The sequence below is a fragment of the Bolinopsis microptera genome, chromosome 9, assembly GCF_026151205.1.
Source record: "Bolinopsis microptera isolate Bmic1 chromosome 9, MBARI_Bmic_1.0, whole genome shotgun sequence".
NCBI classification, from domain to species: Eukaryota; Metazoa; Ctenophora; class Tentaculata; order Lobata; family Bolinopsidae; genus Bolinopsis; species Bolinopsis microptera.
The window spans coordinates 10012262-10025301 of NC_087080.1; the positions used below are offsets into that span (position 1 = coordinate 10012262).

At 37.6% G+C, this 13040-nt stretch overlaps 3 protein-coding genes and 1 long non-coding RNA gene across 4 annotated transcripts in view; 3 read left to right on the forward strand and 1 right to left on the reverse strand.

The window, feature by feature from the left end:
* Positions 1-13040, forward strand: part of LOC134820871 (uncharacterized) — a 1079557-nt gene that overhangs the window by 855044 nt on the left and 211473 nt on the right. The gene's annotated exons all lie outside the window — the stretch shown is intronic.
* Positions 1-13040, reverse strand: part of LOC134820887 (uncharacterized) — a 507687-nt gene that overhangs the window by 453698 nt on the left and 40949 nt on the right. The gene's annotated exons all lie outside the window — the stretch shown is intronic.
* Positions 5639-13040, forward strand: part of LOC134820870 (uncharacterized) — a 39570-nt gene continuing 32168 nt past the window's right edge. Inside the window, exons 1-3 of the mRNA XM_063831517.1 lie at positions 5639-5718; positions 7276-7445; positions 12756-12929. Coding sequence (XP_063687587.1) covers positions 5676-5718; positions 7276-7445; positions 12756-12929 — 387 coding nt within the window. The 5' untranslated portion in view covers positions 5639-5675. The remainder of the gene's footprint in view (positions 5719-7275; positions 7446-12755; positions 12930-13040) is intronic.
* LOC134820873 (E3 ubiquitin-protein ligase AMFR-like) overlaps positions 10329-13040 on the forward strand; it is an 80541-nt gene continuing 77829 nt past the window's right edge. Inside the window, exon 1 of the mRNA XM_063831519.1 lies at positions 10329-10333. The gene's annotated coding sequence lies outside the window, so the exon portion shown is untranslated. The remainder of the gene's footprint in view (positions 10334-13040) is intronic.

Here is a 13040-nt window from a genome sequence, read left to right on the forward strand (position 1 = left end):
GTCCTATCCAGCAAATAGCAGGTTTCCTCTTCCTCAATGAGCTGGAAATTGTTGAATGCAGCTGAGGCAGCCGGAAAGAGCCATCAATAAATTGTTGCTGGCGGTGCTATAAAAGGTAAGAGGTAGCTAAAGTTTAGTTTGCTAGAAAGAACAGAGTTTGGAGGGGCCAGGGGGCCTTGCAGTAGTAGCTAAATAGATGTAGCCGAAGTAGGTGAAAAGAGCTGGAATTGGTGGTTTCTGCCCACTGGTGGTACCTGTATAGAGCAGGAGGTAGCATTTAGAGGTTGCTAGAAAGAGCTAAAATTATAACGTGATGGTGGTAGCTGGGTAGAATAGGCATGGCATGGAGGTAGCAGAATTAAAGGTAGCTAGAAGTAGATTCTACTTCATGAGGTGGGGTTGAAGTTGATTAGCCATAATAGTCAAACAGTACTGGAGAGAGCCCAACTTGTAGTAGCTATAACGAGATAGTTAGATGTTCATGTATAAATTTGGGGATTGAAGTGGTTTGAAGTAGCCAGAGACATGGTTAGATGTATACATTTGGGGATAAGATAAGATAGCTGGAAGGAGCTTCTGAAACTGAATTGTGTTGCTCCATAAATATTATCTGAATGTGTTCATGCTGAACATTTTGCTGTTCTGCAAGTACCTAAAGTGTCTGTAAGACTTTTTTAGCCCAGGATACCAAAATTAATTACATGATTGATGTTACTAATCACTTACTATTATAGGATGCACGAAAGTTAAAACAGTTTTTAGTGAATATCTCCAAAGCTAAGCACTATAAACTCTATGTTGCTTTATTGATTGTATGTAAATGTGGCTTTTGCAGTTAGTTTGAGCTAAAAGAGAGGCCCCTACAACGTTCTGAAGCCGAGATACAAAAGTCATATATTTGCGCCTGAGGGTAATTTAGAAATTTCCCCCCTAGGGTTGGAACTACTGATAGAAATTGCGTACCTTATCAATTCTGATCCAGAATGACCTTACAAAGGACCTGGTTTCTAGAAAATTTGTAGACACCAAACTGCACACTCGATTTCAATTAGCTTCTAGAGTAGATTTTTTTCACTCGCCCCAGTGAAAATCAGTTTTCCTGGATTTTTTCCAAAAGCAAGCATTTTGGACCTTTATGACCTTTATAGTGTCAATATAAACATGTGCATTGCAGTCATTTTAAGCCAAAGTTTGAGTCTCTAAGACCTTCAGAAGCTGAGATACAAATTTAATGAAATTTGTGCCTACGCCTGAGCTTAAATTAGTTTTTTGCAGATATCTCGGGAACAAACAATTTTAGACCATACATTCATTAATAAGTTGTATATTAATGTGGCCACTGCGGTAATTTTACGCCAAAAATGAAGTCTCTATGACCTTCAGGAGCCGAAATACGAAAATCCCGTATACGCGACTGAGGGTAATTTAGAAAATTTGCCCTGTAGGGTTGTCTCTAGCGAAACAAATTGTCCACCTAAACGATTCTGGTTAAGAATGACCTAACAAACAACCCTGTGTTGTAAGAAATCGTATACATCGAAGTGCACACTCAACTATGCCCTGCTACTAGAGTATATCTCAAATATTGGGAGAAAAATTTGAATATCAACCTTTGCCTTGTGGCTCCAAATTCAAATGTAAACTGTTTATATCAACAAACTTTTTTAAAATTATAAAATTATTCAAACAATATACACATAATATAGCAATGACCCTATATAAAATCAACCCTTTAAGAATTCAAAAAATTCCCTTAACAATTAAAAATTACCCTTGGCCTTGTGGCTCCAAGTTAAGATCTAGATTGTTTATATCAACAATGTTTTTTCTCGCACCTCTGTCTCCACGGAGAGAAATCACTGTTGTCAACAAACTAACTAACTACTAACCCTAATATATACTAACCCTAACAAGAAATTGAACCAACTTCGTTATATGGTCATATCACGTGATCGAGACAGTGTGACACATACCGATATCTCGCGCTGGTGGCTGGGAGCATTTTAACACCCAATGTCATGTGAGGTGATTTTGAAGGAATGATACTTGTTCAAATTAGTATGTAGTAGCGCGCACTTTTTTCTTCTCAAAAGGCACGAAGCTTTGAAGTAGCGCAAAGGGTCAGTTCATTTAATTTACAATGGACAAGGGGTAATTTGGAATCAACGTTTAAAAATACATCGATTAATGTCAAATATTGGTTTTAACTGTCATGGGCCCTTGCAAAAAAATTAAAAATCGAGTACTGAAATAAAACTTCAATTTCTCTATAGCGCACAATAGCAATTGTAAATATTTGGCGTTACTTCACATTTGTGTTTTGTTTTTGCAGTAGCAAGTAGCGCGCACGTATCCGCAATGGCGTTGACCATTGTTAATGGTCTGGCCCGGCGCGCGCTACTTCGAGAAGAAAGCGGCGCGCGCTACTTCGAAGAAATTTAGACGAGTAACATCCGTCAACAATGGCGCTACTATATTCAATGTTGTAAATTTATAATCTACCAAAACACGCGCCAAGTTGGACTCGTCGACGGTTTCTATTATTTGGAACAAATATTAATTACGATCCACCCGTTAGTTAAATGTGAAGCAAATATATGATAATGCGCGTGGTGCTTCAAAGCGGCAACGTTTCCCAAAATATATGTAAAACTTTGCTTGTTGCTTTATCGAATCACACTGCGCTTCATCCATCATCCTTTACTTCGTCAGTGCAATTTTTAGTTAGTGGGCAGCGCTCAGCCTGTCATTGATTCTGATTTATTGATTGTAAAATTGCATAAACGTGCCTACTTGCGCGTTTTAGAGGGTTCAATTACGCCAGGCTATGTTTATGAACATAATATCCTGGGTCCCCAGGTAAGTGACCACCATGCATTCACGTAATCATTTATAATCAATTGCGGCTTTAGAACAAAACATGTGCACCCGGTTACTACCAAGTGGAAAAAATGACGTTCAAGAGCCGCGTGCTGAGTTAGATAGTAAAATCTGATTATTGGATTGTTAAATAAAAAACGCGCCCATTTGTGCATTTGAAAGGGTTCAAATACGCCAGGCTATGTTTATGAACATAATAGCCTGGGGTCCTCCGGTAAGATTCTTAGTTGAGCAAAATGTCTATCTATAAGACAAATACAAATGACATATTGATTCATTTTTTGAAAGAGTCTTATCTATCTAATGTTACGGTTTCAGACTTATCATAAATTTATTTTGCATCCAATGAATTGATTGAATGGTTTAGCTGAACAAAGTTTTTTTACTTATTGAGTGGTTATTGATTATGTATACATCGATAACAGCTTTTACACCTGGATGTTTCTTTCAAAGTTAATACCTTCATTTCCTAGTCAGCACACAGTTTACATCACGCTTGCTTGATTGGGTGTAGCAGGTTGTGACGGTGTGTCCAATTGCCACGGACATGGTTGAACGTTGTTCAATATGGTGGATAGTTCTTCCTTTGCGTAAACAAGATCTGGTGTCACAGTGTCATCAACGAGCTTACATAATCCGGCACCTATCATCCTTCAATACCGTTCCATAAAATATACTTCAAGCTTAGTCTGAAATCATTATGGACACTTTTTGGTTATAAATATATTTGAACCTTATTTTCCAAAGTTCTCCAGTGAACAACACATGCTTAAATGGGCCATATTCTGATTTGACCCATCTGTTTTGATTGTTGATGATAACTTGTTGCTTATCGTGATTAATATTCGAAAGTTTCTAATCAAATCTTTACAGTGCATCACATTTTGCTTCTTTCCCCGAGTGTTGTTGATAATTAATCAGTTTACTTGCTGTAACATCATCCTGCACGTTATAACTAAATCATGTTACCTAGTTCTGAGGGTATACGATATTAATCTCTTTTTAGTGTCTTTACTCGAACATCATAAAGTGGCGAGCCAATCTTTCTACTCACCCACGGTTGACTTAGCCGAAATATTGGGAACCGTAATCGTGGGCGAAAAGATTCTAAATCTTGTAAGGACACCCTTCAAATCTTAGCACTCATACATAATTTATTATTCAATAGACTTTTCAGTTCACTCTAATGTAACTTATTAAATAAATAAATAGCTTATATTCATATTAAATTTCTTGCATCAACATACCAATCAGATCCGAATTGATTGTATGTAACATCAAGAGAGATATGATTAATCACCATTACAGACTGGTCTAGGTTTCTTTGAAAAGGTGACTGTTGACTGTTGGGGTCTATACCACGAGAGTTTCCAGGCACCCAACAATGCTCTAACCAGTCTACTGCACAGACAATCTAATGAGAAAATTCATGCTCGATGAGTACCTCAAGCACACTGAATCTTACCACAATCATAACATGTTGAAGTGAAGAGTCGAGTCTTCATAAAAATCCCATATGAGAGGCAGGTTTAAAATATCTGATTCAGCTCCAATAGCTTGAGCAGATTCAGGAAGGTGTGAAAATACAGATAAAAAATCAAGCTAAGTTTGTCATGCAGCCCATGTCACAAAATTGTTCCTCAAATATTTTTCTGTATTCAGGCCACTAGAGTAAAACAAATTAGCAAAATAAATTGTTTATTTCGATATTTTACATCTATATCGACATTACACCCGGCCCATGTATTGTCTGCCATTTTTAGGCAAAGGATTGGCATGACTGATCAATGAACCTGGTAGTTGGTACCCATTATTCATTAACCATGAAATTTATAAAAGTTTGTTTGGGACTTTTAATTCATCATCTCCAGTAATCTGTTGAAAAGCCAAACTCCCCTCAGCTCCTGGTCTTTTAATGGTGCTGCCCAATTTGCCATTTTCTCTTAGGACTCTATTTCTTATATTTGATCCTTCGAACAGCTGTTGAGCAATGAAACGCAAACATAATCTTAGCAAACATAATCTTAGCAAAAAAAAGGACTCTATTTCTTGGTTGTTAGGCCTGATAATTTTTCGGAAAATGTTTGTGTTCCTTTATTACTTAACAGACCAAGGCACAATGAATTTTACCTTTCCTTCTGTAAATAAACAAAATTCTTTTGGGTTCTGGCCACATTTAATTTTAATCAGGAAACATAAACTATAGCCAATGTATCTGTTATTTTGTAAAATATATACTAGCAATGGTCCAGAGGTGCATCCAAAGAGTTTGTTGAAAGCTTACCTCCATACTTGGCTAGAGCTTCTGATTCGTCTCTCTCTAATTTATATGTATCAAGAACATAGCAGGCTAAAAGAGATAATTCTTTTAATTTCATACAAACTGATTTGCTCAGAGCCTAGTTGAAATATGATTTTATTCAATTTTAGGAATTTAGCCTTAATATTTAATCCATGAGCTATTTAATTTAAACTTTAGATCAAGTCTCACGGCATTTCGACAATTTGACCACAGCAAGTCAGTTATTGAACATTGTTACGAACATATCTCATACTAACAAATAAAACTTCATTGTTATGTTACAATGTTCTCTTTCTCTGTTCGTTGTTTATCCTTAACCTGCGTCAATTGTTAGTATTTTACTTTACTTTGTGTAAATTTGACATCAGCATATTCGATATTGTATTGGTTGAAAACTAAACCTTTTTATTTTTGTGTTGTGAAAAACACATCTTTACTTACAAATCATTGTTTTACAGGTATGAAGGGTATGGCTATGTGGTAATATTACTCAATGGATACAATTCATTTGCTTCTCTACATTCTTATTTTAACAGGTAATTTTAATCACTTTAATGGAGAAATGAAATATATTTTTACATGGTTTCACACTTAAATGATTCGTTTTTCAAAGTACTTAGATTTGCATACCTTCACAATACTTTATAGGAAACATGTTTCATATCAACTCATCGTGTCATACCAGCTCAGCAGTAGTTGAGATTGTATAAGAGCGTACAGTGCATTAACCAGCAACCTCTCCTGCTCACTGCTCCAGTAAACCACGTGACCTGCTTCAGGATGCCCCAAAACTCAGTAATTACTACGAGTTTCCTGGCCCAGTGTTTCGAGCTGCTCCTCACCAGACGCCAAGCTAGCCAATAGTGCACATCAGTCCTGTCACGTGACCACAGCCCCTCCAATCAGACACAGCCATTTAACTCATGCAGGAAGTAGTGAGATATCACGTGATATCTATCTTGCTCAGAGCTTTTCCTGCGGCTCTCTATACAATAAACACTGGTGGTCAGCAGCATCAGACCCATCACGGCAATATCCTGTAATACACCCCTTATTATACACTGCCTTGTAGTCTTTATTTACAAATATGATGCAACATTATTGATCTCTCAAATTTTAAAACCCCGTCCTCGTCATCCAAGATGGTTGTTATATATTTTGTTAAAAGTCTGGAAAAATTTCAGACATAAGAAGACCCGTTTAACAGACACTGTTATTTCCCCTACTCTCAAATTAGATTACAATTGCAACTCGAACCCTCTTCATTATTGCGGTGCGTCAAAAGAGCTTGAAATGGTGCAAACTGTGCAAAGGAAAAGAAAAATCAGTTCATATGGTGAACTTATATAATAGTTGTATCACATGCGCAAACTGAATAATGAAGTGTAACGGCTGGGCTTCTTCAATATACTCATCTACCGTTCATCTCGCAATGGAAAATGATCGTATGTATATTGTAGTAAAAAACACCAAGTTAATTATAGTTATAGCTCGTAACTGGCTGAACTCAGCTCCAGACGTTCTCAGCAGCTTCCAGTAATCAGGGGCATGTGACCGCCCAAATCCCTTGAGTAATACTCTGTTAAAACTTGTCTTTGAGTAAATATTTAATATGTACCCCGCCCTACGCGTATTTCTGTCCCTTTAAAAACTCGGAGCTACTTTTTACAAAACTTTCGTCAATGATAAATATAGGTTGAGTCTTGATGATCAAAGTTACAACTTTCAGACGCTCATTATCTCATTAATGTTAAGATTGCAACACAATCCCACTTGAGTAAACTTTCTCGCGATCACGTGGCCATTGTCAATTATTTTTGAGCTACTATCTCTTCAAACTGAACTTATCAATCTCCATGACATGCCGATTACCAGCTATTCTGCAGGAAGCGTTTTCGCGATCATTCCTCCGATATCACTGACATTCCTCCGATATCACTCACACGGAAAATTAATTAAACCATGATCCAGATTTCAGAGTGCACATAGTTAAATTACAAACACATATCACCCGATCACCAGCATACTTTGCACACATTTACCAGCTTTTTAAACAAGTTTAACACATACTTTTAAAACTGCCCATTTTTCAGGGTACATAGTTTTAAGTCAATCAGATCTGTGCTCGTACGACGAGAGCACATCGTCACAGTATGTGAACTGTCTATCAATAACGCAGCTGCCGCCCTATGCTTGCGAGAGCAATGGCGGAGTCGAACCCAATTCTCATCAGATTCACATACTGGAAACAGATCTCGATCGCGTAAGTAACAGCAGAGTAACAACCTGTTTTCAAACTCCCCAACTTTATATTTTATCTACAATCCCAACCTTATCACATTAAACTTTGGGTATATAATGAATATTTCCCCAATCCCTTTCCCACCTTGTTGATGAAACCCTTGGTAACAAGCCCCCTCTTCTTCCTTATTAATTACTGGACTTGATACGGAGCGTGTACACTGACTCGGAGTGACCCCAGGTTACCCGATACAACGCATTCCCGCGCTCCCCCACCAACTTGTCCTTAGTTGAGTTGTATCTGATATCTTTTGTACCTGGAACTACTCGCTGCCAGTGGCAAATGATCTGTTACCTGTCACGTGGGCTATCGCGTGGCACGTGGGCTATCACGTGACACTGTATCCAATCAGTGTGGTGTAAATCTGTCACGTGACGTGATTTACCCAATTGGAGTGAGCATTTTCGTGTCATTGCGAATACTCTATTACCAACTGTATTCCGACGTGATTTGATGTGTTTTGATAGAAAGTTAATGAGTGCTGATATCATGAATTGAAAAGAGATGGTAATTGCCCTAATTGGTTGATGCTGGTGGGATCCTACCTATAATAGGGCTAATATTACAGTGTTTCGCCGAATTACTCCGTTGAAAATGACTGCCGTCTGTAATTCTATACACAAACCCTTAACCATGATCTACTATCCAGTATCCATGTCACATTCCTACCAAGTACCAACATGCCATATTAATATTAACCAATCCGCACGATAACTTGTAGTAAATAATATTATATCCCTGTACATACTACATACCATGAGGATTGACGAAAATAGTAGTGGGTGGGAGAAAAGAATATTCTATTTATAACTTACTGACAGCCAAGTAAAATAAATAACAAATGGTGCTGAGATGGCTCCGGAAATCTGGGCTCAGCTAATAATAACGAGGCTTCTGTAAATAAAGTTAAATAAAAAATTAAATAAGGGTTTTATAAATGAGAGTTCCATAGATCGGACACAGATAATTTGATAGGTAAAAGTTCGATTAATAAAGGTGCAATAAATGTGTTCTCTATAATATATCAGGACTCAATAATTATTAAGTACTAATAAATTGAACTTAATAAATTAAGTGTTAATAAATTCAGAATGAACTGATCAGGTGTTAACAAATCAAATTCAATAGATTAGTAAGTAGGATGATAACAAGTAACGAATAAGGATGTAAGAATGTGGCAGTTATTATTGTAAGGTAGAAGTTGTTCACTGAGAAACAGAGCATGTGCTGAGAAGGATTATTAGTTGTTCTCCTGTTAGTTAGGTATTGATAGCAAGCCTGACAAGTGTTCAACAACTACATTCTCAACAGCCTGCCACTTGTCAAGAGTACACTGTGTGTGTGTGTGTGTGTGTGTGTGTGTGTGTGTGTGTGTGTGTGTGTGTGTGTGTGTGTGTGTGTGTGTGTGTGTGTGTGTGTGTGTGTGTGTGTGTGTGTGTGTGTGTGTGTGTGTGTGTGTGTGTGTGTGTGTGTGTGTGTGTGTGTGTGTGTGTGTGTGTGTGTGTGTGTGTGTGTGTGTGTGTGTGTGTGTGTGTGTGTGTGTGTGTGTGTGTGTGTGTGTGTGTGTGTGTGTGTGTGTGTGTGTGTGTGTGTGTGTGGGGAGAGTGGAGGTGGTTGTGGTTGTGGGTTTGTCACGTGTACACATGTTTCCTTGGCCTCATCACCGCACCAGCGAGTACAATAAACAGAAAGGGTGGAACAAGGCATAAACTTGCTAACTATTGTTCATGTCACGTTTCAACTCATGTCTGTTTCGACCAATGCCCACGCCTATTATAAAGAGTTCCATTAGATAGGTCATTTGCTTTAGAGATACATTTCCTGAAAAGATACATATTTTGCTGAAAAGATTAAATTGATTATTTTATTAAGAATATAACATCACAACACATGCTTATGCTCTGATTTTAAGTGCAGTTTGTATTTTCTAGTAATAATCACATATGTATCTACGTTAATACCTGGCACACTTTCACCCTACAATACTAAAGAAACAATATTATCAAGCATGCTCAATTGACGTCAAATAGAGTTCACATCTAGCGTTTATGAGGATGAAACTGTTCGCATACTTCGTAAAACTGCTTACATACTTAGTAAAACTGTTCGCATATTTGGTGTGAGTCCGTCTGTCTAACCAAGTAGCTGTGTGCGCGAGAATTTTAGTGTCCGACATCTAAAACAATCTTGAGTGTAGCCTGTCAAATAAAGAAACATTTGTATTGATTCTCGTATCTTTAGCAGTGATGTGATTGAGGGGTATTTTGCGTGCACACACTTTATAATTATTGAGTAATACAGTGTGTTGCTGTGTGTGTGTGTGTGTGTGTGTGTGTGTGTGTGTGTGTGTGTGTGTGTGTGCGTGTGATTAGCCTCTAAAAACAACTCGGTACCATTTTCAAGGGTTTCCGATAAATACCCTGTTAAAACCACCCTTCATTAGTTCAGCTAAGTGATCACTTACTGTACAGCATGTTGGTCGAGTAACGTGGAAATGGGGAGGTAAGTCTAGTATAGTTGGGCTGTTAAGTGTGCGTGTGACCATGTTAATTAGACATGTGAACAGTGTTTTGGTTAAATACCTGTTAGACTGTGTAATCAGTGTTAAACATGAGCAGACCATACCAGGTAACAGTGCGAAACTGGTTAGATATCGCTGTTTAAGGACCCCGTTTAAATTTTAAAACGTTGAGTGCCCACCCATTTCTCGACGGATTGTCGAAGGTTATATATTTAAAGGGCTATTCCCCAAAACAAATTTTTTCCAAATCGGGCAATATATACATGCCCAAAGCAGGCATTTTGTGATTTAGCGAGAATTTATTTTTGTTTTGACTACATTTATTGAGGTTGATACTTCTGCTGAGTTTTTCTTGTGATTAACTATCTATGAATTGTAAATGTACAAATTGTGGTCCTTAAAGTGAGCCTGTAGATTGAGTAAATATCGGATGAACATTGAACTCAATTTAAAATGTACGATAACACTGTACCGTGATAAAGAACTTTGTGTTCTTACGATCACCTACACAAATATATAATTCAGTTAACATCTACCTCAGTTAGAAATAGGACAATGATGAGTGTTATTGTCATTAAATTAGCTGTTCACTATAATGCACCTGAATACCTCACTATGTATTAGTGAGTATAAATTCGTGTAGATTCTAGAAAGTTTGAAACGTTTAAAATTTCTAAGATGTTAACAAATTGGATCCATAAGATAATCACATAATATGTTGATCATTTGCAAGCCCTATAATCCTATAATCCTATAATCCTATAATTCTCAGTTTGGCCCTGGCAAAGTGCCATGTCAATTAGGGTAGTTAATATCTCATTAACTGATAAATCAGTACCAATACGTGCATATGCACGAGAGATTATGGTTAATTGACGAGGGCGGTGCCTAGGTTATAAATTTATAACGTTAATAATAAATTGAGAACGAGGTAAATGATATTATAAATATAATTCCTAAAATCGTGAGATAAGAATAATAAATTGGTTCAATAATTAATTAAATTAATAAATTTATAGTTTTCCTAAAGCTATTGAGCTCTTTTTCTCTCGTCTATAAACAATAAACATCAAAACTCTTGTATCTTAATTCTCACTCAACGTTGCGCTTTATAAATATCAGCACTACTCTCGTATCTCACTCAACGTTGTGCTTTATAAACATCAGCACTACTCTCGTTACAACTCACTCAACGTTGCGCTTTATAAACATCAGCACTACTATCGTATCTCACTCAACGTTGCGCTTTATAAACATCAGCACTACTCTCGTATCTCACTCAATGTTGCGCTTTATAAACATCAGCACTACTCTCGTATCTCACTCAATGTTGCGCTTTATAAACATCAGCACTACTCTCGTATCTCACTCAACGTTGCGCTTTATAAACATCAGCACTACTCTCGTATCTCACTCAATGTTGCGCTTTATAAACATCAGCACTACTCTCGTATCTCACTCAAGGTTGCGCTTTGTAAACATCAGCACTACTCTCGTATCTCACTCAATGTTGCGCTTTATAAACATCAGCACTACTCTCGTATCTCACTCAACGTTGCGCTTTATGAACATCAGCACTACTCTCGTATCTCACTCAACGTTGCGCTTTATAAACATCAGCAATACTCTCGTATCTCACTCAAGGTTGCGCTTTATGAACATCAGCACTACTCTCGTATCTCACTCAACGTTGCGCTTTATAAACATCAGTACTTGTGTATCGGCGCCGGAATTTTTGTTGCCCGTGCATCACTTCACTTATAACTTATGATATATCAGTAAGTTTGGCGTATAAGTGACAGGGAAATGTGTTGTTAACAAGCCCTGAAGCTTCTTCCCTTGTCAATATCCTGTCATTACAAATAATGCAAAATAATTTATGAATTAATGTGATCTGACGTATAAAATATGCACGGGATTTTATGCGTGCTATGTATGAAGATGCTGTGTGGGGGGTCACGTGCACAAGTAGGGTGCCATGCATCGTTTAAAAACACAAATCAGCGTCCCCGTGTGTTAGAACTATGTGGACTGTTGGCCAGAACCTGGTAAATTGTTTCGCGATAGAGTACTAGTGGATCAGAGATATTTGTTGGGGTGGAGATGTGAGAGTGATTAAGAGTGTTTAAAAACCATGATTAAAGCACTTGACGTTAATTTAGATATTACTGGATATTGGGACTAGCGCGGTCACCTTATACCTTGTCATCTCTTATTGTACACTGACCTACAACGTGTACGCCGTTGTATCAAGTACGCATTTTTCGAATTCCTGATCGAATCGGTCCAGTAAGTTTTTATTTGGGGTGGAACAATCATTAAAATCACGTTGCAATATCACAAGAATCAAGATAATCAAGTTCTAGCCTCATACAACAGGTGTTTAAATAACACGATTACCGTTCAATCAAACAAGCCGCTAATCAAGTGTGCGATTTTAACACATGTCTCTAATTAAACTATGTAATTTACTTTAAGTCAAAGGTTTAAGAAATAGAATAGGGATAATATGTTATATCAGGATATTGTTTACCCTCGGAATGATAAACGCACACCACAAAACAGAAAATAAAACAGTAACAGATCACAAAGATTCTCGCTATTTCTCCTGGACTCTTATTTACTGATCTTGTGCAATCAAACAATTTCCCCCCAAGAGACCCCTTCCCCAGTCCCCTGTAGCGAATTGCCGAGTTATGATCAAATACTAGAACAACATTTTAACTGATTTCTAACATTCCACCTTTCAGATGGAGTCGTATAACGCCTCAACTCCGCCGGAGATAATAGTGGTTATAAAGCCGTGGAAAGGGTTAATTCCCGACACTTCTCAGACCATCGTGTTGGTGTTCCACGCTTTTGAACCTGTAATCTGGAAGGTGTTCAGCGAACACTTTCCTGTGGGAACCAACTTTATTATAAAGGTTTGTAGCCGCTCTGAGAAATAGTGAAACTTTTGTATCCGTGAGATTGACGTTTCTAATTGTTATTTCCCCTGATTTTGGGTTGCGAAATGTGGGAATGTTTGGACAAGC